General features: G+C 41.2%; 1 protein-coding gene across 1 annotated transcript in view; it reads left to right on the plus strand.

Moving 5' to 3' along the window:
• Positions 1-25,724, plus strand: part of AGMO (alkylglycerol monooxygenase) — a 388,184-nt gene that overhangs the window by 224,735 nt on the left and 137,725 nt on the right. The window contains exons 10-12 of the mRNA XM_082259080.1: positions 1,056-1,172; positions 6,313-6,395; positions 22,205-22,310. Coding sequence (XP_082115206.1) covers positions 1,056-1,172; positions 6,313-6,395; positions 22,205-22,310 — 306 coding nt within the window. The remainder of the gene's footprint in view (positions 1-1,055; positions 1,173-6,312; positions 6,396-22,204; positions 22,311-25,724) is intronic.

The following is a 25,724-nucleotide window of genomic DNA, read 5'->3' on the forward strand; positions in this document are numbered from 1 at the left end:
CTCCTACGGAGAAAGGTCAATTACCCCATTGTGACGAATATGAAGAGGCGGCGACTGTCGGAGGACTCAGAGAAAGGAATTTTACAGGTAAGATTTTACAAAAATTCAGTTTTTTGGGGTCAAGTACTGATCATCCGAAAGTTGAAGTTTAGTAGAGTTGAGGATAGATCTCTAAGCAGGCCACTCTAGTTCCTCCACACCAAACTGGTCAAACCATGTCTCATCATTCTGGAATAGAAACGAGCCTTCACTAAACTGTTACTACAAGGCTTTTGTGGGGTCAAATACTGATGTTGGACACAATGTCAGAGTTCCAATTCATCCTAAAATTTAAGTTTAGTAGGGTTTAAGTCATATCTCTGTGCAGGCCACTCAAGTTTCTCTACACTAGACTGGTCAAACCATGTCTTATCATGTTGGATTAGAAACGGGCCTTCACCAAACTGTTACCATGAGGTTTTTGTGGAGTTTAGTACTGATGTTGGACAAGACGTCAGAGTTCCAATTCATCCTAAAGTTTACGTTTAGTAGGGTTTAAGTCAGATCTCTGTGCAGGCCAGTCAAGTTTCTCTACACTAGACTGGTCAAACTATGTCTTATCATGTTGGATTAGAAACGGGCTTTCACCAAACTGTTACCATGAGGTTTTTGTTGCGTCTAGTACTGATGTTGGAGACGTCAGAGTTCCAATTCATCCTAAAGTTGAAGTTGAGGTCAGGTTTCTGTGTAGGCCACTTGAGTTCCTCCACACCAGACTGGACAAACCATGTCCTATCATGCTTGGCCTTCACCAAACTGTTACGACAAAGGAAGGGCACAACTGTCTAAAATGGCTTTGTATGCTCTAGTATTAACAATTTCCTTCACTGAAATAATTTGGAGGGGGCTCCACATAATTTTGCCCATACAGTGTAGGCGTAGTGGATGGTCAGTTGTCCACATACATTTTGCCATGTAGTGTATTTCTGTGTGCTCTGTACACTTCAGAATTTGTCAATGCTTTCGGAATAAAAAAAGGATGATGATGAATATGATGATGATTGATATTTTTTCAGGTTACTGGAGATGAAAAGCCTTATGATCCCAAACTATCCAAAGCTCTACAAATCTACTCATGCATACACTTTATTCTCCTGCTCGCCATCTATCAACACATGTTTGAAGCTAAGCATGTAAGTCCTTTCTTTTCAGTGTAGCTATGCCACAAATGTAAAGATTTTTGAACTAATATATATGTCTCCTGGAAAGTCATTACCATTGAACATTAAACTCCAGTCATTAAATATTATTAATTTAGCAATGAATATTAGAGAGAAAGTAGAGACCAGCAGTGATTTTTCTAAAACTGATAACCACAAAAGTTACTGTTGTTGAAGTTTCAGCCAAATTGGTCCAAAATTTTGCAATGTAGACTGCTTAGACAATTTTTTTTGGTTAAAACCATGTGATCACCATGTCAGCATAATAAACAATACCATGCAAATGTACTGTAGTTATTTCAAAGTACACTCTATATGCACCTAGAAAAATATGAATTTCCTAAAGAAAACATTTAATTGGTCTATTCAGCAATATACACAAATAATTGTACTGTTTTATTGCAAGCAGTGTAAATTACTGAATATAACCTGGTATCATGCTTTTGCAATCTCCTGGGGGGGGGGGGGGGTAGTAGAAGCAGCAGAATGAGCCATTCTGTTTATATGCTGACCAGGAGCATCTCAATATAAGGAGAGATGAGCTTATCACTGCTTCTCCACTCACTGTCTATTCACAGGCTGGGGGCTGGTCCGGGATGACCTGGACTCAGAGGAAGTGGGGTGAAAGATGCTGGCCATCAAGCTGAAAACATATAATGGCATAAAAAAGTACTACTGTTCTGCAGTGTTTATATGCTAAGAAGGAGCATGCTGATTAGAGGTGAGAGCAGTGTGGCAGAGAGATTAGCTCATTAGCATGCTACTCCTCCTTTACATGTCCAGTAACAGGCTAGGGGAGGGACAACATTATCTTCAGCAGAGAAAAGGTTAGTTCCATTGCCCTGCCAGACTGGACTGTGCTGTTGACAGAGCTGTGTACATTTTAGGACTGGGTGGACAGGAATAGAAACACTTTGACAGGTAAAACAATTTTTACATAGTTACATAGTATTTGAGGTTGAATAAAGACAATAGTCCATCCAGTTCAACCTGTGTAGGCGCGCGTGACCGTAATCATCTCTCATACCCTTAATGTTCTGATCCTTGAGATGTACATCCAAGAGTCTTTTGAAAACCACCATACTCCCCGCAGAAACCACCTCTTGTGGTAGAGAATTCCACAATCTTGTAGCCCTAACAGTAAAGAACCCCCTGCGTTGCCTGAGGTCAAAACCCTTCTCCTCTAATCGCATTGTATGCTCTTGAGTCCTCATGCAATCCTTGCGACTGAATAGTTTTCTTTCTATGCTGAGATCACCATTGAGGTATTTATAAATTGCTATCATGTCCCCTCTCAGGCGTCTCTTCTCCAGGGAGAATAAATAAGGCGATTGTAAAACGCTCTTCATAGTTAAGGTTCTCCAATCCCCTAATTAGTTTAGTTGCCCTTCTCTGGACTCTCTCCAGCTCCAACAAATCCCTCCTGAGGACTGGTGACCAGAACTGGACAGAAAAACAATTTAAGAGTAGCATTTATATTGCAGAGATGGTAAGACATTATTATAAGGAAGGATTTATTTTTTTCTGTGGGTAGAACTGGATGGACTTTTATCTTTTTTTTCAACCAGATTAACTATGTAACTATATCATTACATATACATAACATTGTGCGAAAACAACTGTATCCATTTTTTATTAGACATCAAAGTTTCATTTCAGCATCTGCCTTGAGATTATATAAACAGCCACATGACCCCATAATGGAGTTGTTGACAGAATGGATGCCTGGGGCAAACACTTCTGCCTAAAGGCATGACTTTGCTTGACAGCTGATCAGACGATCCATGGAGAACTCTGAAAATCTGCATAGTGTGTACTGAACGTTCATATTCATTAAACGTTGGCTACCGAGTGATGACACAATTATATGTCCGCGCACGCATGCAGTGGACTCACCTGCTTTTCATACCAAATGCTTTGTAAATTATTGGACAAATTTTATATATATATATATATATATATATATATATATATATATTTTTTTTTTTTTTTTTTTTTTCTACAGAAAAGTAAAAGTTATTTTTAGCTGAGTTCAATGCGATTAGCTAATTGCAGTCAACCTTGTGTCTAGTGTAGAGATAAAGTAATATTGAGGGACAGTGGTGGTCAGCACTTGATATCTCCAGATGTATTATGTATATGTAATGCTACAGAAGACTGTCAGAGACTGCAGGCTTAATCATACAGGATAGGTCAGAGACTGCAGGTTTAATCATACAGGATAGGTCAGAGACTGCAGGCCTAATCATACAGGATAGGTCAGAGACTGCAGGTCTAATCATATAGGATAGGTCAGAGACTGCAGGCTTATTTATACAGGATAAGTCAGAGACTGCAGGCTTATTTATACAGGATAGGTCAGAGACTGCAGGCTTATTTACACAGGATGGGTCAGAGACTGCAGGCTTAAGCATATATAGGATAGGTCAGAGAATGCAGGCTTATTTATACAGGATAGGTCAGAGACTTCAGGCTTATTTATACAGGATAGGTCAGAGACTGCAGGCTTATTTATACAGGATAGGTCAGAGACTGCAGGCTTATTTATACAGGATATGCCAGAGACTGCAGGCCTAATCATACAGGATAGGTCAGGGACTGCAGGCTTATTTATACAGGCCTAATCATACAGGATAGGTCAAAGACTGCAGGCTTAATCATACAGGATAGGTCAGAGACTGCAGGCTTAAAGGGCAACTTCACTTTAGTGAGGGAAAAAAATAGCAAATAAAGAAAAAATAATATAGCATATAAAATTGTGAAACAAGTCATGAATGTAATCGAATGTTAATAAAAATTACCTTTCCTTTTGAATCTGCAGTTCTATAATTTTCTAAAAATGCAATGTAATATGGCTAACTGGAGAAACTGTATACTGACCACCCCCCCCCCCCCAACATAATTTCCTGCTTGTGTGATTGGCTCACTGATTTTCCCAGAAGTCTGCACTAAGATACAGGTCAGATATCTGGCATCCCCTGCAATAAAAACGTAATTTTTGGTGAGATGCTCCCAATAGGAACACGTCTAAAGGAATGCAGGCCCAGCAGATTTCCTCATTAGTATCCTGCAGCTGTTGCAGGTGATTGATGATTAAGAGACCACTCCCATTAGACCCACTCAGCACAGAGGAACAAACAATGATTTCTTCAGAATACTAAATGGTAGAAATCTGCAACAAAGTTTGTTAAAATCCTTGCAATGTACAGAGATCACCCAGAGGGGAATGTTTTTTTTTTTCTCAATAAAAGTGGAGTTACCCTTTAAATCAGGAGGTTGTGGGGGGAATGCAAACCTAATAAAGAAGCTGGGGAGAGACTGCGGACATAGTACAGTAGATAGTCAGAGACTGTGGACATAGCACAGTAGATAGTCAGAGACTGCGGACATAGTACAGTAGATGGTCAGAGACTGTAGACTTAATTATACAGGACTTGGTCAGAGACAGTGGACATAGTACAGTAGATGGTCAGAGACTGCAGACTTAATCATACAGGAGACAGTCAGAGACTGCGGACATAGCACAGTAGATAGTCAGAGACTGTGGACATAGTACTGTAGATGGTCAGAGACTATGGATATGCTACAAGAGATGATCAGAGACTGTGAACCTGCTACAAGAGACGCACAGAGACTGTGGACATAGTACAGTACATGGTCAGAGACTGCAGACATAGAACCATAGCACAGGGGATGGCAGAGACTGCAGACATGGTACAGGGGGTGGTCAGAGACTAGGGATATATTACAGGGGATGGCATCTCCCTGTAATCATGAAGTGGAACAAAATTTATTGGATATTTCAAACTTTTTTAACAAATAAAAAACTGAAAAATTGGGCGTGCAAAATGGTTTCATCTGACCAGAGCACCTTCTTCCACATGTTTGGTGTCTCCCAGGTGGCTTGTGGCAAACTTTAAACGACACTTTTTATGGATATATTTAAGAAATGGCTTTCTTCGTGCCACTCTTCCATAAAGGCCAGATTTGTGCAGTATACGACTGATTGTTGTCCTATGGACAGAGTCTCCCACCTCAGCTGTAGATCTCTGCAGTTCATCCAGAGTGATCATGGGCCTCTTGGCTGCATCTCTGATCAGTCTTTTCCTTGTATGAGCTGAAAGTTTAGAGGGACGGCCAGGTCTGCGTAGATTTGCAGTGGTCTGATACTCCTTCCATTTCAATATTATCACTTGCACAGTGCTCCTTGGGATGTTTAAAGCTTGGGAAATCTTTTTGTATCCAAATCCAGCTTTAAACTTCTCCACAACAGTATCTCGGACCTGCCTGGTGTGTTCCTTGTTCTTCATGATGCTCTCTGCGCTTTAAACGGACCTCCGAGACTATCACAGTGCAGGTGCATTTATACGGAGACTTGATTACACACAGGTGGATTCTATTTATCATCATTAGTCATTTAGGTCAACGTTGGATCATTCAGAGATCCTCACTGAACTTCTGGAGAGAGTTTGCTGCACTGAAAGTAAAGGGGCTGAATAATTTTGCACGCCCAATTTTTCAGTTTTTTATTTGTTAAAAAAGTTTGAAATATCCAATAAATTTCGTTCCACTTCATGATTGTGTCCCACTTGTTGATTCTTCACAAAAAAATTACAGTTTTATATCTTTATGTTTGAAACCTGAAATACTTTCGCAAGGCACTGTATATATATAGATATACATATATGTATTTATATATCTATATATATAGATATATATATATATATATATATATATATATATATATATATAATATTTGGGGGTTCTAAGTAATTTTCTAGCAAAAAAAAATGATTTTAACTTGTAAACAACAAGTGTCAGAAAAAGGGCCGACCCAGAAGTGGTTAGGGGGTGTGGCAGGGGGTGTGTACTATGCCTACATACTTTTGCTAATAGGTGTCACTCATTCCCATCTCAAAAAGTTGGGAGGTAAGAGAAATGATTATATATGGTTTAATAACTTGTGAATAAATACATAATGTAAATTGAAGGGCGTTTGGGGATATTTGCCTGCAGCTGTTATTTTAACACTAGGAGATAAGATATGCCGCCCTACTTCCCCAAATCTCTCTAATGAAACAAATTGTAATAATGTTATTCTGTGTGTAAACAGATGTTATCTGCGATAACGATCCTGGGGAGGATTCTCTATATTCTCTTGATGTTAACGTCTCTGGGATTCCTGCTGGAGAACAGGCAAGTCCTTCATTTCTTACCTTGCAGCTGTTTTATCCTAGGCCTCCCTTTCATTATATGTTTCCTGTTCACATCTTTGTGTAATTAGTAGTTCTTCCTAATAAATGATCTAAGCGTAGTAACCTGGTCTCTTCCCTCAATGTCGCCCAAAAAAACCCCGCAGTATCGCTAAAGCGCATGATACGGGGGGATAATTACACAGCGGGATCTTCGCCATGTGAGAGAATAATTACGGTAGCAATTTGTACTGATGGCAAAGCAATAATAATCAAATTACTTTTAAAGTATAGGTGATATAATTAAAAAGGTCGTCAGGGGTTTCCCATGGGTCCTTCCTTTGCGGGTGACGTCAGCCACGTTGCTAACGCGTTCCTATTTGAAAAACATCCTTAAAGCCGTATTAAACCCGAAAGCAGATACAGTATTTAATACACAGTATTGCAGCTAACCGCTTCTTAGATGTGATGGCTGCATTTGTTTTCTTTTTTTTCATCTGGTGATCCAGCCAGCAAGTCAGTGGGAGGAATAATGCCCCATCATTGGTGTCAGCGAGAGGAATAGTCTCCCATCATTGGTGTCAGCGGGAGGAATTGTCTCCCATCATTGGTGTCAGCGGGAGGAATAGTGACCCATCATTGGTGTCAGTGGGAGGAATAGTGACCCATCATTCAGCTTCGGGTGTGGCTGCTGGAAGGTTCTCTGGCTGTGTGTCTGTTGCTGCTCCAGGTGATCTGTGTAAGAGGGGAGTGAGGTGAAATCCCTCCCAGCTCTGCTGGCTCCTTCCTGGGGAGGCCATGCAGGCCAGCGGGGCCCCTCCTGCTGGAGGCTCTCAGCCATCCCCTGGGCGGATGGATGGCACCCCTGCTCCTGGACAAGCCGTGGTTGGTGATCTCTGCACCTGGTGAGGATGAAGATGCTGGATCCATTCGGGAGCGAGTGGTGGCCGGGATCAAAGTCCTCAATAAGGAAAGAGACAAGCTCTACAAGCTTAGAGCGGATTTAAAGCGCCTGAGAAAGCAGCGTGAAGGCTTGTACAGCAGAAACCGTGGATCCATGGATTCAGAGGTCCAATTGGCTAAGGTCCATGTGGAACATCAGGAAACCATCATGGCCATGATGGAAGGCAGGGAGAAGTTTAGCAACGACCGAAGGTTTGCAAAGATGGAGGTGGAGACCCCCAGTTCTGACCCCCTTCCCCCTCAAGGTGAGGTAAGCAGCCCATTGCCATCTCAGGGCTCAGGAGGCATGCTAAAGGTAATCCAGGTAATGGAGTCTCCAGTGCAGGGAGATAAGCTGGTGTTTGGTGGTGTGGAGGACTTGCCGGATCATGTACCTGATAAGATAAAGGCTATCAAGTCTGAGGTAATAGACAAAACTATTTTTGTGCCTTTTAGCACCTTGCCTAATAATGAGGGTTTTCCCAGTGACACCCAGGGTGATTCCCCTGTGCTCAGCAATGCTTTGCCTGCTGAGGAAATGTTACGTTTAAAAAATTACATTTCTGCTCAGGAACTACAAAACCCAGAAGAGCCGATTAACCCCCCTTCTGCTGAGCTTAAAACTGTTTCAGTAATAACTAACCAGGACTCTACAGCGCAGCAGCAGGAAGCACTTGGTACTGCATTAGAAACAGTAACTACACCTAATAACATTGCAGGTGTGGTGGGACCCACCATTGTATGTTTAACTGATAATGCTGCTGGTTTAGGCCAAGCTGAAAATAATAATAGTAATGTACCTGATAATGTGACATCAGTGTGGGGTCTTGGCCCTAATAAGCCTACATTTGCACAGGTGGTAAGCTGTGCTCCTGGCAATATCATCAAGCCAGGAATATAATCATGGAGGAGCTCCGCTTCCAATCGGGGTTTTCCCTTGCAGGCTGCCACTATGAGCACCATTGGATCTGGTCTTGGGTCTATGGCTCCTGCTGGGGGTCCAAGGCGGAACGTAGTCCTCCTTAAATGGGAAGGTGGTGCAGTCCCTCTAGCACGGCGTATGGTGGTGGACCTGATCTTAGATATGGGTTTTGGGGCTAATGACCTATATGCCCTGATACATGTGGCTGGAAGCCGGGAGTACACGGTTAGTTTCACCAGACCAGAGGGTCTTGACTTGTTCTGGGAACGATATATGGCTCGGTGCAGGTCAAGACCCGAATGGGAAGGTCTGGTGCCAGTGGCAGTTTCTCAAAGGTCAACAGTAAAGAAAATTACTATTATCCTTACAAATGAGAGTGTTCCTGCTCGGGACTTAGAGGTCTGGTTGAGAAATTATGGGGATGTTTTGACCAGGCCAGATAAAATTTATGATGAGCGTGGCATCTGGACCGGGGGTTGGTCGGTAACGGTCAGGTTGGCTAGGGATGGGAATGTTGTCCGTCACCTGCCCTCCTCTGCCTTTATAGGGAGGGATAGGATGACTATTTTTTATCCCGGTCAGCCAAAACTGTGTCACCGCTGTGGAGAAAAGGGGCATTTTAGCTCCTTCATTTTAGGGTCATGTGGCCAGGGACTGCACCCAGGCGATAAGGTGCAACCTGTGCCTGCGCCTTGGCCACCCCTACAGCCGATGTCCTGAAGCCTGGCATAATATGGATAGAGAGGTGATAGATGACCTCTTAAGGCTGGACAGGATGGAGGATGAGGCCCCTGGTGTACCACCCTCCTCTGCGGGGACTGACGCCCCTGGTCTTGTTCAGGATCCCTCCCTAGTCCCTGTGCCCACCCCTCCTGTATCTGTAAGTATTCCTTCTGTGTCTGTGCCTGTGTCCCCCCAGCCTACTGTACCTGCTCCTCTTGTGTCAGAATCTGCCAAGTCTGTGCCCCCTGAGTCAGTTATTCCCGATCAGTCTTCCCTTCCTAAGTGTGACCTTAAAGAAGCCCCCCACCCACCAGGAGTGGTAGAGGGTACCAAAAAGGGTGCTGCTGCGGCTTCCTCTGTAAAGAAGTCTTCTGTGAAGACTTCAAAGAAGAAGAAGAAAACAAGAGATGAAAGCATCACTGAATCTGAGCTGCAGTACCTGGAGGAGAGAAGGAAGGTTGTGAGGTGGAAGAGACGGACGGTGAGGACGGAACAGGGACAGGATGCCCCAGTGACTGTCTCCAACCGTTCTAGGGCTTCTGCTTGGGATATCTCCTCATCTGGGGATTCTTCTGAGCAGAATTCAGAAATTGAAATGGAGTTGGAGGAGGCTTCAAGAAAGAGAGAGGCTTCTGGTGATGAGCAGCAGAGGGGAGTTAAGAAGCAATCCACCCAATAACCCAAATGGCGGTTCCCCCTCCGTTAAAAGTGGTGACAATAAATGTCGCCATGTAAGAATATTTAATAATAAATATCTCGCGCTCGTACTTATGTCAGAATATTTATACTGCTCTGAATATAGCAGTGTATTTATTTATGGTTAATAAGCAAAGATCTGTGAAAAAGGAGAGTCTTCACCTATTGCCATAAATCAATGTCGTGAATTCTTTTTAATTGATTAATTTCTTTTTAAAAGCATATACCAATCTTAGTGAGTACAGTCTACAGTATGGAATATATATAAAAATATTTATTCTCAAGACATGCAAACACAATATATGATCAAACAAGAAGTGACACAAAAATAACTCTACATAAAAATACTAACTTCAAATAATCAATGCAATGTGATGTTTAGCTCAATAATGAAAGTGAAACTAAAACAAAGTGAAAGTAAAACGAAAGTAAAACGAAAGCAAGATTACCATTTCTTCCCAGGTATAGTATAAGCCATAAATTAATGTTCTATATAAACAGACTACAATGGTCTGCGAATCACATAGCCCAAAGTCATTCCACTGCAGAAGGAATGAGAATAAGCCATGCAAAACGGAAGACTTAAAATTGCAAATAATGCACTGAATCTGATATTAATAAAAATGTATAAAAACAAAAATCAGCTTTTTAGAGAAAAATATACCATGGCTTATACGGCTGGGATTGTAATCTCATTACCCTTAAATATGCAATATAAAACATATAAGGAAAGAATAAACAATTGTTGAATAAAATCAAATAATACAGCAAGGCATAATTACCACACTTAAGATGGTGTTACCAGAGTCCTAAGATGGATGCCAGTGAGGGAGGAGTTTCCTCCAAGTTTCAGATGAATGATGTCGATCAGGGAGTATGTCTGCATGAGTCTATTGAAAAATGTAATAGCGTGTGTGGTGTAAGTGTGAGGTGTGTTGTCAGTAGTGTAAAGTGTCGTCTCTCTCTCATCTGGGTTGGTCTTTTATATGGTAAGAACAAAGAGCTATAAAAATTACCATAAGTTAAACCCAGAGGGATGAAACATTATCCCTATTGGATGGGATATTCTATACCTAAACTGATGAGGTCAGAGACACACCTCTTTTGATAATTAACCCAAAACTTGGTTAATAAAGTTAAATGATTTCTCTATATGTGAGATTAATCATATAACACAACATAAAACTTTGTCTAGACTCCCAGTACATACATAAATGTCCACCTGTATCTCCATAATTCACCTGTGCAAGTAATGCCATTCCAATAATTATATTATTTAACACAATATAATATTTTTATATTGGAATATCTAAAATTATCTCAAGACTGCACCTGGTATTTCGCCTCCAGAGGGCAGTATCGTACCGTTCATTAGATTTTGTATTTAACATAATTTGAAACAATTACCCATCCTTCTTATCTCATGACCTCTGACCTGTCGGCTAGTGAAAAGCCATTACTTATTTGACTTGTGACACAACTGTCAGACATCCAGACTAGGATAGGAAGATCTATAGTGTCATAAAAACTTACACCAGACCTACACAGAAACTTCTCTGAAATGAGGTAATTAGTAACGAGATACACATGTCTTTACACTTATTAGAAAAAGAATTCTAAGTAAGATTATTACTATGAAAATATAAACCCAAAATGTGATATAATGTTCCTAAATATATATATGTATATGCCTTACATAATATAATGACATAATTATGGCTAATATCTTTTCAAATATAATAATGTACCTTTAACATTTATATTTTATATGTCTGATGAAAAACACTGAGCCATTGTCTATTGTTAAATACTTATAGACAGACTGACACTACCATCCCCTTAACATCTGTTATCTGATAGAGATGTCAATGTATAAGCTTATTTATGACAAAAGAAAATAGAAATGTCTGCTGAAAGTATAGGACCCTATTGTAAGCCTGTAAGAGACATTTTGTTTAACAAGTATATATATGAACTTTGTTTCACCTTAAAAACAAGATGGACGCCATCCTGTTCAGAATCTCTTATGCATAATATGAATACATGGCTTTTAAAATCACTTTTCTTTTTACCTATTATTATTTTAATCAACCCCCAATAACCCCGACATATCCCCCCCCTTTCTTCCCAGTAGACAAGTGAGCAACTTAGGCCTATCTGGAAAGAAAGCTTTTTAAGGAGTAGTGGAAAAAAAAAATGTCTTGTTCTCTTTTTGTAAGAGAATAGTTCATATTGGGAATTGTTCATAACTTTTAAGTAAAGCGCTAAAAAAAAATTGAGAAAAAAAATCAGTTCAAAATGTCAGTTCGTAGCGACTTTGGTGGTATTAGCTATGTCACAAACTGTTCCTTATTAGTCTCTTTGAATTCTGATCTCCTGGTAAAGAAACACAAATGTTCCTTGAAATCTGCATCTCCAGTTCAAAGTCTTAATGGAGACAGAAATTAACTGCTGCAATGGCATTGGCAACTACCATTCAAAGCGCAGTAAAACAATGTTGGCAATCAGGAATCTGAGAAATCTGTTTGGACATTCAACCTTGGATGTTGGTTGGATAATGAATGGTTTCAGCATGGTCTAGAGTGTCATACACCCAGACTGAGGTTTGCTCATGAAAACAGGAGGTAGTGCGATTTCTCTCAATGGATTTCCTCGGATCAAATGCACAAAGATCTGTAGAAACAAATCTTCCTCTGCGTCAACAAGAATCTGGGGCGTCTCGCAGCTTGATTCCTGAAGAGGGATCCGATTCAATGAGGGGTTCCATCCAGAACTGGACTCTAAGGAGAGATGACCCATCCAATCGCTGTGTCTTTGGCAAACATCATCGTCTGTACCAATCAACGACCCGGCATGGAAGGTTAATCTCTTCCTATTGGATGAAACATACAGTATGAATATACATTCTTATCAATTGACATTTCAATGCGATGTTGGTACCCTAAGCTTCCTCAGAGTTCTCCTTTAACTCACTGTGTGATCAGTCCTTTTATGACACCAGGGAAGGTGAGACTATATATGCGACCTTTCCTAGAGGCGACTGACTTCTGGGGCTTATTAACATGGGACTGTATTTATCGCCATGGATACTACACATTGTACAATGATACAATAATACAATAATACAATATCTTTGTTTAAAGTTTACCTACTACTTAGGGAAAAAATATAATATCTCCCCCTTTGGGGCATCAATGCAATTTATTGTAGGCAACAAACTACCTGGCATTGAGGATTCCTTCTTGGTTACCGTATACAACCTTTAACCTCTTGACTGCATTACGTCATTAGGGTTTGATCCTCCTTGGTATCACCGTCATTGGCGATTTTTCAAAATGTGCCCGCTTTAAGCGACCTGTTTGAGTCAGAGGGATGAAGTGACCACTGAAAAATAGGAGGGTAGTTAGTATCTACAACCAAGATCCCCCCCCTGGCAGGGATTTCAGGATCCTCAATGCTGTGACCTGGGAATAAAATGGTGTTAGAACCTCTGTATCCTATGCCTCTATTCAGTGTATCCCTACTGATTCCTGCCACTTGGGCATTTAAGGATTTTGTGGCCTTTGGCTGGCCATAGGATTGGTTCCTAAAGAGGAATTTTATTTTAGTTCTGGGCTGCAGTGCCCTGAGTGAACCAATTGATCAGCTGATCCAACTTGGCTTCTATTCTGCTGAAAACTTTAACAGAATTAAATTATTGGCTCCGCCTCCTGTGGTGCCTATGTCTCGGGTTCAGACAGATGGGACAGATCCCTATCAGAACCATTTATTTGGTTCTGGCGTGAGGTCTGGGCCTTAATGTCACTTAATCTTCCCGAGGATTTTGGGGATCCCTAGGATGGGGCAAATCCCTATTTATTTGCGGGTGTCCCCCCCCCCCTTGTTAATGGGATGTCCGGTGTCCTCCTTAAGGTATCCGGTGTTCCCCTTGGGGCCTAGGTGGCATATCACCTGTTCCTTTGCCAAACTTATTATTATGTACAGTGGCAATGCCTCAAAGCACAGGGATTTAAATCCCAGGTGGTTGTACTCAGCTCCTTCATTGAAGGGTGTTAGGCACTTTTGAGTACAGCCAAAAAAAAAAAAAATTTCTATGGGGCTTTGGTGCTGTGTACATTTTAAATTGTATATAACAGCTCTAGCAGCAGTGAGGTTTTTTATGGGCTAATTTTTAAATGACATCCTGCAGGCACAACACAGAAAGTTGTTTTCATAGGCCTCAAGATGATCAATGTCTAAGACAATGTCTAAGGACCTTTTCTAAAAAAAAATCAGGACAGTACTCTTTTTAAAACTTTTAAATTCTGGAGGTGTATGGTATCTTTTTAGGGATGCTAGTCTCTTTGCAGTGACCTGATATGACTCATACCTATTTATGCATGGCTGCCCAATTTCTGCCCTCCTATTTTTAGAAGATGGCTGGGGTAGGATATGGACTCTTTGCCTGACTCCCCCCCTTGTCTGGGTCATAACCAACAGACTGGGAGTCATATCTGGGTCTATGAATAATTATTTCATTCAAAATGCAGGACTAAAAAGCATTTACCCTTTTGTATGGACACCATGACCTTATGGAACTCTCCTATGTATTTACTGATGAGTTCCTGTCATTACAATGAACTGTTACATTTTTTTTTTTTTTTCAAATTTTTCCACTGCTGATTACTCGGCAACTTTTGCTAGAAAAACATTTTTCCTTGCTCAAAACTTCCTAATTATTGCATTAATCATTAACATTTCTCTTCCACATGATTACTTTCATTATAGCTTTCTTGATAAAACTTCTGCCACAGTTCTACTTTATTTTTCAGTTTCACGCTACATTCTCTTAACTGAGGTGTCCCAATAGAGGTTACTTTCACCTGCTCAAGGAGGTTCCTAATCTCATTCTCTCATTTATTTGGAGTGGAGATTGAAACTTTACTAAACTCCTTTTTGCTGAGCCTTGTGGTGCAGTTCCTCACACAGACATAGTAAGATTGGCCATGACTCTAAAAGTATGTGACCACACTTCCTGATGTCTTTTGGTGTTAGATAAGCTTATTGGTGAGTTCATACATACAGGTTGTCCTCTACCCATGTCAGATGCCCTTTATTGGCCCGACTTTCTGAGGATTTTGATATATGACTCTAACCAGCATTTACATATTCCACCATTTCAGACTCAGAGAGGTGTTTCCACACATTTATGATCTGTGCCAAATCTACTGGGGTTGTGGCATTACCACTAGGGACTGACACCTTGCCAGAGTTGGCAGCATGAACATTACCTGCTGTTGACATTTTCAATGCATTTCTATCACATTCACAATTAATAATAAAAAAAAATTCCAAAAAAAAAATTTTTTTTTTTTTTTTTTTTAAGTTATTGATTATATCACCTGATCAATATTTATGATTGGCATATGTAAGAAATCAATAATTATCTCAGCAGTGCCTCCATTATATGTAAGAATATTTAATAATAAATATCTCGCGCTCGTACTTATGTCAGAATATTTATACTGCTCTGAATATAGCAGTGTATTTATTTATGGTTAATAAGCAAAGATCTGTGAAAAAGGAGAGTCTTCACCTATTGCCATAAATCAATGTCGTGAATTCTTTTTAATTGATTAATTTCTTTTTAAAAGCATATACCAATCTTAGTGAGTACAGTCTACAGTATGGAATATATATAAAAATATTTATTCTCAAGACATGCAAACACAATATATGATCAAACAAGAAGTGACACAAAAATAACTCTACATAAAAATACTAACTTCAAATAATCAATGCAATGTGATGTTTAGCTCAATAATGAAAGTGAAACTAAAACAAAGTGAAAGTAAAACGAAAGTAAAACGAAAGCAAGATTACCATTTCTTCCCAGGTATAGTATAAGCCATAAATTAATGTTCTATATAAACAGACTACAATGGTCTGCGAATCACATAGCCCAAAGTCATTCCACTGCAGAAGGAATGAGAATAAGCCATGCAAAACGGAAGACTTAAAATTGCAAATAATGCACTGAATCTGATATTAATAAAAATGTATAAAAACAAAAATCAGCTTTTTAGAGAAAAATATACCATGGCTTATACGGCTGGGATTGTAATCTCATTACCCTTAAATATGCAATATAAAACATATAAGGAAAGAATAAACAATTGTTGAATAAAATCAAATAATACAGCAAGGCATAATTACCACACTTAAGATGGTGTTACCAGAGTCCTAAGATGGATGCCAGTGAGGGAGGAGTTTCCTCCAAGTTTCAGATGAATGATGTCGATCAGGGAGTATGTCTGCATGAGTCTATTGAAAAATGTAATAGCGTGTGTGGTGTAAGTGTGAGGTGTGTTGTCAGTAGTGTAAAGTGTCGTCTCTCTCTCATCTGGGTTGGTCTTTTATATGGTAAGAACAAAGAGCTATAAAAATTACCATAAGTTAAACCCAGAGGGATGAAACATTATCCCTATTGGATGGGATATTCTATACCTAAACTGATGAGGTCAGAGACACACCTCTTTTGATAATTAACCCAAAACTTGGTTAATAAAGTTAAATGATTTCTCTATATGTGAGATTAATCATATAACACAACATAAAACTTTGTCTAGACTCCCAGTACATACATAAATGTCCACCTGTATCTCCATAATTCACCTGTGCAAGTAATGCCATTCCAATAATTATATTATTTAACACAATATAATATTTTTATATTGGAATATCTAAAATTATCTCAAGACTGCACCTGGTATTTCGCCTCCAGAGGGCAGTATCGTACCGTTCATTAGATTTTGTATTTAACATAATTTGAAACAATTACCCATCCTTCTTATCTCATGACCTCTGACCTGTCGGCTAGTGAAAAGCCATTACTTATTTGACTTGTGACACAACTGTCAGACATCCAGACTAGGATAGGAAGATCTATAGTGTCATAAAAACTTACACCAGACCTACACAGAAACTTCTCTGAAATGAGGTAATTAGTAACGAGATACACATGTCTTTACACTTATTAGAAAAAGAATTCTAAGTAAGATTATTACTATGAAAATATAAACCCAAAATGTGATATAATGTTCCTAAATATATATATGTATATGCCTTACATAATATAATGACATAATTATGGCTAATATCTTTTCAAATATAATAATGTACCTTTAACATTTATATTTTATATGTCTGATGAAAAACACTGAGCCATTGTCTATTGTTAAATACTTATAGACAGACTGACACTACCATCCCCTTAACATCTGTTATCTGATAGAGATGTCAATGTATAAGCTTATTTATGACAAAAGAAAATAGAAATGTCTGCTGAAAGTATAGGACCCTATTGTAAGCCTGTAAGAGACATTTTGTTTAACAAGTATATATATGAACTTTGTTTCACCTTAAAAACAAGATGGACGCCATCCTGTTCAGAATCTCTTATGCATAATATGAATACATGGCTTTTAAAATCACTTTTCTTTTTACCTATTATTATTTTAATCAACCCCCAATAACCCCGACAGCCAGTATTAAGTCAGTAAGAGCTCTTTCTATGGCCTTCTTTTTGTTCAGCCAATTAGATGCTGAAATCTTATTTTTGCAGGAGACTAGGCTCACCTCCTTGGCAGATATTCCTATGGCCAAGAGAGAGTGGAGGTATGGTCCATCTTACTGGTCTCTTGCGGCCGAGCCTTACGTCGGGGTGGCGGTGTTGTTTAAAACCGGCATGGTAACTGTCCGGCGGGTTATTGAGGTGGAGATTGGGAGATGTATGGTCTTAGACGTTCTTGTGGGAGGGCAGGACCTGCGCCTAATTAATATTTATGGGGCGCACACAAAGTGGGACAGGAAATGCCTTTTTACAAGGATCAAGCCATTTCTTTTTACATCCCGGCAAGTGGTTTTTGGAGGTGACTTTAATATTGTGACTAGGCCCAAGGACAGGAAGGACTTCAATGACAGGCTGGGATATGATAGTGTTTTTTTAAATAGTATGGTTAGGGATGCTGGTCTTGTGGATGTGCACATTAAGCACCTTCTGGATGACACAGGGTTTCATCGAGGTAATAGTCAGAGTAGGATAGATAGGTTTTTTTTGAAGGAGGCTTCTGCTTTCTCACCCCCAGTGGTGCAGGCAGTGGAGTTCTCTGATCACTGTATGCTATCTGTGGTCTTGAATGCTTCAGACTTCCCTCAGAGGGGCAAAGGCATCTGGAGATTAAATTCGACTCTCCTTGAGGAAGAACATGTTAGACAATCCTTTGAGGAATTCTTTCAGGCACAGGTGACCATCCTGAACTTTTGTAGCAGCAAGGCTGAGTGGTGGGAGCTGACCAAAAAGAGGATTGCTGGATTCTTCAGGGGCCTAGCCAATAAGAAACAGTTTAATAGATACATGACCTACCAACGTTTGCAGAGGAAGCTGGATATTCTTGTCTCGAGAGGAGGAGATCCTGGGGCAATCTCTGAAGTGAAAATCCTCCTCAGGAAGTGTCAATATGACCGGCATACCTCTTTGGTTCTGGAGCGGGACTATGGGAAATACCACTCGCCTGACCCTTACCAGAACTGCAAACAGGGTGTAGCTGTTAAGATGGTCGTTGGCCTTAAGGATAGTACAGGTTCCTTGATAAAGTCCAGGTCAGGGATCCTGGAGGTCGTGAGGTCTTTTTATGCTGAACTTCTTGGGAGGAAAGAGCTTGACCGGGACAAGATGGAAAGCTTTTTGGACTCTACTCCAGGTCTAAATGGTGGAGATGTCCCTTTGATGAATTTGACAGAAGAGATCACAGTTGAAGAGGTGACGAGGGCATTTGAACAGCTTGCCATCAAAAAGTCACCTGGACCGGATGGTCTGACGGCTGAGATTTACAAAGCCTTTAAGTCTATTCTGGCCCCACATTTGGTAGAGATTTTTAATAGTTGTCTTGCTGAGGGGGTGCTTCCCCCTTCCATGAGACACTCAGCTGTGATTCTTCTTTCAAAAGGTAAAGCTCCTTCGATGATTGAGATTTGGCGCCCCATCAGCCTTCTCAATGTCGATAGAAAGGTGCTGGCGAAGATACTTTTCTGGCGGCTATCGGCAGTAGCAGAGTCTTTGCTTTCTCGCCATCAGCACTGTTCGATCCAGGGTAGGAGCACCTTCACAGCGGTTTTAGCTGTCCGGGAGGCCTTGGAGCAGTGAAGGGCTGCAGGCTGGAGAAAGTATCTACTGGCATTGGATCAGGCAAAGGCTTTCGATCGTGTCAATCATGAGTACCTGTGGTTGCTCTTTAGTAAGTACGGTCTGCCGGGTGGTTTTGTCGATTGGTTAAAAGTTTTGTATAAGGGGGCAGAAAGCTTCCCTCTTGTTAATGGTTGGGTTGGACAGTCCTTTGAGGTTGGCTCTGGGGTGCGCCAGGGTTGTCCCCTGAGTCCCCTGCTCTATGTGTTTGCAATCGACCCCTTCATCAGGAGGCTAGAGAGCAGCATGTTGTGTGGGGTACCAGTGGGAATCCCGGAGGAGCCGCCTTTGAGGGTTGTTGCCTATGCGGATGATGTGTCAGTGATTGTCACTGGGACAGATGAAGCGAGGAGGTGGTCTCTCTGACATCACGGTACTCTGAAGCATTAGGCTCCAAGATCAATAAGGAAAAGAGTGAAGTTTTTTGGATGGGAAAGGAAGGTGGGGGTTTGATCTCCCGGACACCTTTCCAGTGCTCCAGGAAAAAATTAAGATATTAGGCATTGAATTTGGACCTGGCGATTATGGCCTCAAAAACTGGGAAGGCAGGCTGGAAGTTGCCAATACTAAGGTGGTCAGCTGGAAGAGATGGAAGTTATCTCTGAGGGAAAGGGTTGATCTGATTAAGACTTACCTGATACCGATCTTCTTGTATGTCAGCCCTGTCTGCATCTTACCAGTGTCTCTCTATGCTAGGATCTATAGTGTGTTCTTCCAGATGCTGTGGGGGAACAGACTGAACCCCATCAAGAGGAATGTCACCTATCTATCCAGGAGGGAGGGTGGCTTAGGTAAGGTCAACCCTGTTCTTTTCTTTTCACTGCTATTTCTCAAGTTTAACATTGGTCGTATGCTTGCAGTGGAACCTCCTGGATGGGCAGGCATGTTTAGATCTTGGTTTAGGCCTTTTCTGCGACTTTGGGAAGAAGGTGGCCAAGTGAAGAATCTCAGGGGTCATCGTGGTCAGCTTCCAGCCTATGTCGCTCCGTGTCTGAAGTTGCTGCGGCAGTGGCGACTGTCGGCTGAAGATCTCAGATCCGCTCCGAGGAAAGTCCTTATGAGCCGAGTCTTGAGCGAAGTCTTTCATGACCCACTGGCCTTAAGGGATTGCCCAGGCCCAATTTTGAGGGAAGGGTTAAGATTGATTAATTTGGCTAGAGTCCCCCTTAAATTCAGGGATCTGGCCTGGTTGTGCTTCCACGGGAGGCTCTATGTTCGGGGCAATTTGAAATTCCGCAGTGGGATGGATCGTGGTTGTCCTCGGGAGGAATGTACAGGTGAGGAAGAGACTATGGACCATTTTCTGCTTCGTTGCCCTTTTAACATAGAGGTATACAAACAGGTTGGGCGGGCCCTCGGTGTTCCTTTCCTCTCCAGGCTGGGTTATGCTGAGTGGGTGTACGGAGCATTCAATACTGGTGGGGGCTTTTGTTTGGATACACTTTTTTTAGTTAGTTTACCTGGAACGCACGGTGTCAGGTCACCCTTCGGCGTAAAATCCTTCCTGTTCAGGTGGTGGTGTGTGACATTCTGCATGAGGTGGGGAAGATTTGGGCGCTTGAAAGGGACAAGTGGGGTCAGAGGGCTTGGCTGAAGGCGTGGAGGGGTTTCAAGCCTCCCTGACTGCCAGGAGTCTCTGTCCTGGGTGTGGCTTTCTGTCTCTTATCACCCTAGTTTTTTTTTTTAATGCTTAGTTTTTGATAAATGGCTGCATACATAGGTGATGGGTTGTGCCTCTTAGGCCCTCTCTGCTGCTTTATGTAAATAGTTTTCTAAAAATGTTGGAAGTGGATTATGTATATATTGTATATATTCTGCACATGGATGTGTATTCATTTGTTTTCTGCTGGAATATTGTACTATAGTTCTGTTTTTTACTTTTGTATAAAATATGTTGCTTGATTCTTTTCAATAAAAGATCAATAGTGCCCCATCATTGGTGTCAGTGTGAGGAATAGTGTCCCATCATTGGTATCAGTGGAAGGAATAGTGCCCCATTATTGGTATCAGTGGAAGGAATCGTGTCCCATCATTGGTGTCAGTGGAAGGAATAGTGCCCCATCATTGGTGTCAGCGGAAGGAATAGTGCCCCATCATTGGTGTCAGTGGGAGGAATAGTGCCCCATCATTGGTGTCAGTGGGAGGAATAGTGTCCCATCATTGGTGTCAGTGGGAGGAATAGTGCCCCATTATTGGTGTCAGTGGGAGGAATAGCGCCCCATTATTGGTATCAGTGGAAGAAATAGTGTCCCATCATTGGTGTCAGTGGGAGGAATAGTGCCCCATCATTGGTGTCAGTGGGAGGAATAGTGTCCCATCATTGGTGTCAGTGGGAGGAATAGTGTCCCATCATTGGTGTCAGTGGGAGGAATAGTGCCCCATTATTGGTGTCAGTGGGAGGAATAGTGCCCCATTATTGTTGTCAGTGGGAGGAATAGTGCCCCATTATTGGTGTCAGTGGGAGGAATAGTGCCCCATTATTGTTGTCAGTGGGAGGAATAGTGCCCCATTATTGGTGTCAGTGGGAGGAATAGTGCCCCATTGTTGGTGTCAGTGTGAGAGCAATGTCCCATTGTTGGTGTCAGTAGAAGTAAGGGTGTCCATCATTGGTATCAGTGGAGCAGTGTGAGGAATAGTGCCCCAAGGTCCAGATAAAGGCAAGCAAAGGGCCACAGTTTGGAGACTCGTGTAGATAAATCTGCTAATATTTTTAACACTCCCCCCCAGACTGACAATGCTGCTGTCTGCCGTGCCTCCTGTGCTCCTCCGTGCAGAGTGGAGGCACTCTAATACATGAGGAGTGTTACTAGCCATATCATCAGGTGATAACAGAGGGAGAAAAAAGCTTAAAACAAAGAAAAGTGCATGAATCTTTAGAAAAACATTGATATACTGAACTTAAAGGCTCAATTCACATTTGTGTGACTTGTCATGCAACTTTGGACATGACAAGTCGCAGCCCATTCTTTTCAATGGCATCCGTGCAGATCAGTGCAAAATAAAGTCGCAGCGATTTTGAAAAGGTGCCTGCACTACTTCGATATGACTTATGATGTGACTTAGGACCAGAGAGTGTAAAGTCAGATCCAAGTCGTACTCAGTCTAAAAAAATAGCAGTGGAAATCGTGCGATTTTGGAGTCGCGCAAGTGTGAGTGGAGCCTAAATTTACAGTATCATTTTTATTTTTACATTCATACCTTTTTATGCTTTTTTTTTTTTTATTTCTGTAATGTCTTCTAATGTTTAAACAAACAAAAAAAACAACAACATTTAATACATTTTATTTACATTTCGCTATTTCTTTAGACCGACAGGAGCTGTATTGGAAATGGTCCGATGTTCCGTCTTTCTGCTGCTTCAGAAATACGGCTTCCTGGCAACAGACATTCCTTTACTGACAACTATTTGTGAGGTAAATTTTCTTTTTGTGGTATTTGATCATCACTGTTTTTTTTTTTTTTTTTGTTATTATCATTTTTTTTTTTATGAAGAGAAAAATACAGAAAATTTTGAAAAAAAAATGTATTTTTTTATGTTATAAACTTATCCAATAATAATAAAAAAAGCGTAAACAGATATAATTGTACACAAATAGAGCTTTCTTTTGGTGGTATTTGATCGTCACTGGGGTTTTTTTTATTATCATTTTTGTTTTTATGAAGAAAAAAATACAGAACATTTTGAAAAAAAAAAAAAAATTTTATGTTATAAACTTTTCCAATAATAATAAAAAAAAGTTAAACAGATGTAATTGTACAACATATATGTAAAAGCGCTGCATAAATTGACAGCGCTATATAGGTACCTGCAATAAAATAATAAATAAAATAATACGCTTCTATATACATTTTGGCCAAAATGTATTCTGCTACATGTCTTTGGTAAGAAAAAAAAAAAAAGTCACAATAAGTGTATATGTCAATCTGTGCAAAACCAGAAGTGCAATAAACCACTGACACAACAAAATTAATAAACCCCTGTGGCTAAGTTGGACGTGACGAAACGCATCGGGAGTGGTTACACGGCAACCAGACTGTTAGTACTTAGACAATTTCCGGAGGATCTACAGCCAGGGTGGAGGTGGTGAGATCTCGGCGGATCGGATTGTCTACTCTGTAAATGTATAAAGCGTGTGAGTGGATTTCAGCATATTTAAAATAAATGTTTTAGTGTGTACCATTATCACGCTAGTGGAGACTTTTCTTTTGCATGTCATCTACGGACTGAGTATTATTAGAGGAGAGGTGAAGGAAGGATTAAGTCCACTGAAGGATCCTGCATTACCGCTCTATATCATAGCCAGGGCCGGGACAAGGGTTGGGCAGGATGGGGCGGCTGCCCTGGGCGCAGTTGTCAGATCCCTTCTTGGTAGAGGCCGAAATGCTGAGAGGGCTTCCCTTGCAGCTCTGTGCGAATCACCCCTGGAAGTGGGACAGGAGGTGACGCGTCCCAAGGAGCACTGGATGCTTGTGGAGTGCAGGTAAAGGTTCACAAGGGTATCCGGAACAACTTTCAGGGCCTCCAGGGAATCAAGCAATGTGCAGGTAAAAGCCAGGCCGAGGGTCATACACAGGTATCAGTCCAAACCGGCGCCAAGACAAGGGGATTTGAGCAGAAGCAAGTCCATTGAGCAAGCCGGGATCGGTACACTAGAAGTCAGGCAGAGCGCAAAAGAGCAAGGATGGTCACACAAGCCGAGGGTCAAACACTGGAGCAGGAATCGGATGGTCAGATAAAGCCGGGGGTCAAAGCCAGAAGAGAGAGCAGACAGGTCAGGAACAAGCTGGGTCAAACTGGAATCCAGGAAGTAGCAATGCACAGGAAACAGGAAGAGCTGAAGACAACCCAGCAATCTGATGGGCTGAGCAGAGTCCTTTTATAGGCCAGTGAATTAGTCTATGGCCTGAGTCCATTGCGGCCATGGGAAGTACTGGAAAAATTGCCAGTTGCAGCACAGCCATTTCACTGACAATGAGTCTATGGCCTGAGTCCATTGCGGCCTTCGGAAGTACTGGCGGAGTCGCCAGTTGCAGCATGGCTGTTTCTCTGACAGCAGTGGGGATATGGAGGGTTTTACTAGAAGGGGATTTGTACTAGGAGGGTAGATTTATGGTAGAAAAGGGGATTTGTGCTGGGGGGGGGGATTTGTGTGGAGAATTTGGCAGGGGGTATTTGTACTGGAAGAGTGGGATTTATTTGGGGAGAAATTTGGCTTTTAAGGGGAATTTATGATTGAGGAGTAAATGTAAAGAATATTACTCCAAATTTTCGTGGGGTGAGGGAGGGGATTTTTGCTGACTCAATGCCCATACCATTTTGGGGGGGCACCGTTTGGCATCTCTGCCCGGGCCGCTGGATGACTTAGTCCCAGCATTGATAGTAGCGCATTAGCCCGACCATGCAAATTGGGGGGGGGGGGTATATACATGCGGTGAGTTACCATCTGATGGGAGTGGGGAGTGATCACACACAGCAATGGTGGAGATTTGTTGTGTCTCATATTCACTGAATTAAGATATAATAAAATATTTACAAAAATGTGAGGGGTGTACTCACTTTTGTGAGATACTGTATATACTGGAATTTGTATTATTATTATTTTTTTTTATATAATACTAACGGCGGTGATCAGCACCTTTTAATGGGACTGCGATTTCCTGAAGAAGCGGAGAGAGTGTTCTGCGAAACGCGTTGGACCTTTATGTATTTATGAAAGTACTTTAAATGTGTAACAGCTGTAGCTTGTAACGTTCATGCGTTTTTGTTAGTGGATGGATTTACAGCTGCAGAATTATTACACTCAGTAGCCTTGTAGAGATTCTGTTGAACAAACATATCCAACTCTCAGGACTTCATCACAGTGCACAGCCTGTTATGCAATATACATATACTCAATCAGATGTTTAATGGAGGGATAGAATATATGAGAATGTATAGATGAGAGACAGGCTATTGTATGGTGAGCACTAAGAGTAGTATTAGGAGAGTTGCAGGTGATGGTAAAGCAGATAGGTTCTGATGTCAAGTATAGTGCAGATGGTAAGAGGACACAGATGGAGTATACTTAGACAGAGTAACCTAGTGCAAGGATAGTTGAAGGTAGTCCCAAGAGCTAACTGTCTATGCAGATGATAGTGAATAGATAGATACAGATAGTCCTGGTAATTGCAGTAGATGACAGTAGGAGATTGGTTAGTAAGGAATCCCCTGTGGGGTACTTATCACTTAGATAGGTTAGTAGTAACAGTGTCCTTTAGAGAGAGGTGATCCTGTAGCGAGATACGGATCAGCAGCGAGGTTCCGGCTTCAGTTCAGCAAAGGGAAATGTCAGCAGCTCCGACTTCACAGGAGAAGGTGCGGTGAACATGTGGTTTGAACGAGCAATGAGTGAGAGAAAGCCGGCGATTGAAATAGCCGCTCATAGCGGCGCTCAGCAATGATGTCATCCGGTCTTAAAGGTGTATGCGTCTCTTGGATAACAAGATGGGACGCAATTTAGTAAGAGAGAAATATGGAACAAGGGTACCAGAGGTACCAGAACATTACATAGCTGCGATGCTATGAAGTTGCATACATCCTTTTATGTCTAAATTGTAAACCCTTTTTTACCATTTTTATACAATAAAATCATTTATTTTTGATATACAGTCAGGTCCATAAATATTGGGACATCGACACAATTCTAATCTTTTTGGCTCTATACATCACCACGATGGATTTGAAATGAAACAAACAAGATGTGCTTTAACTGCAGACTTTCAGCTTTAATTTGAGGGTATTTACATCCTAATCAGGTGAACGGTGTAGGAATTACAACATTTTGTAT

The sequence above is a fragment of the Pelophylax lessonae genome (assembly GCF_965119305.1).
Source record: "Pelophylax lessonae genome assembly, chromosome: 5".
In the NCBI taxonomy this organism is placed as follows: Eukaryota; Metazoa; Chordata; class Amphibia; order Anura; family Ranidae; genus Pelophylax; species Pelophylax lessonae.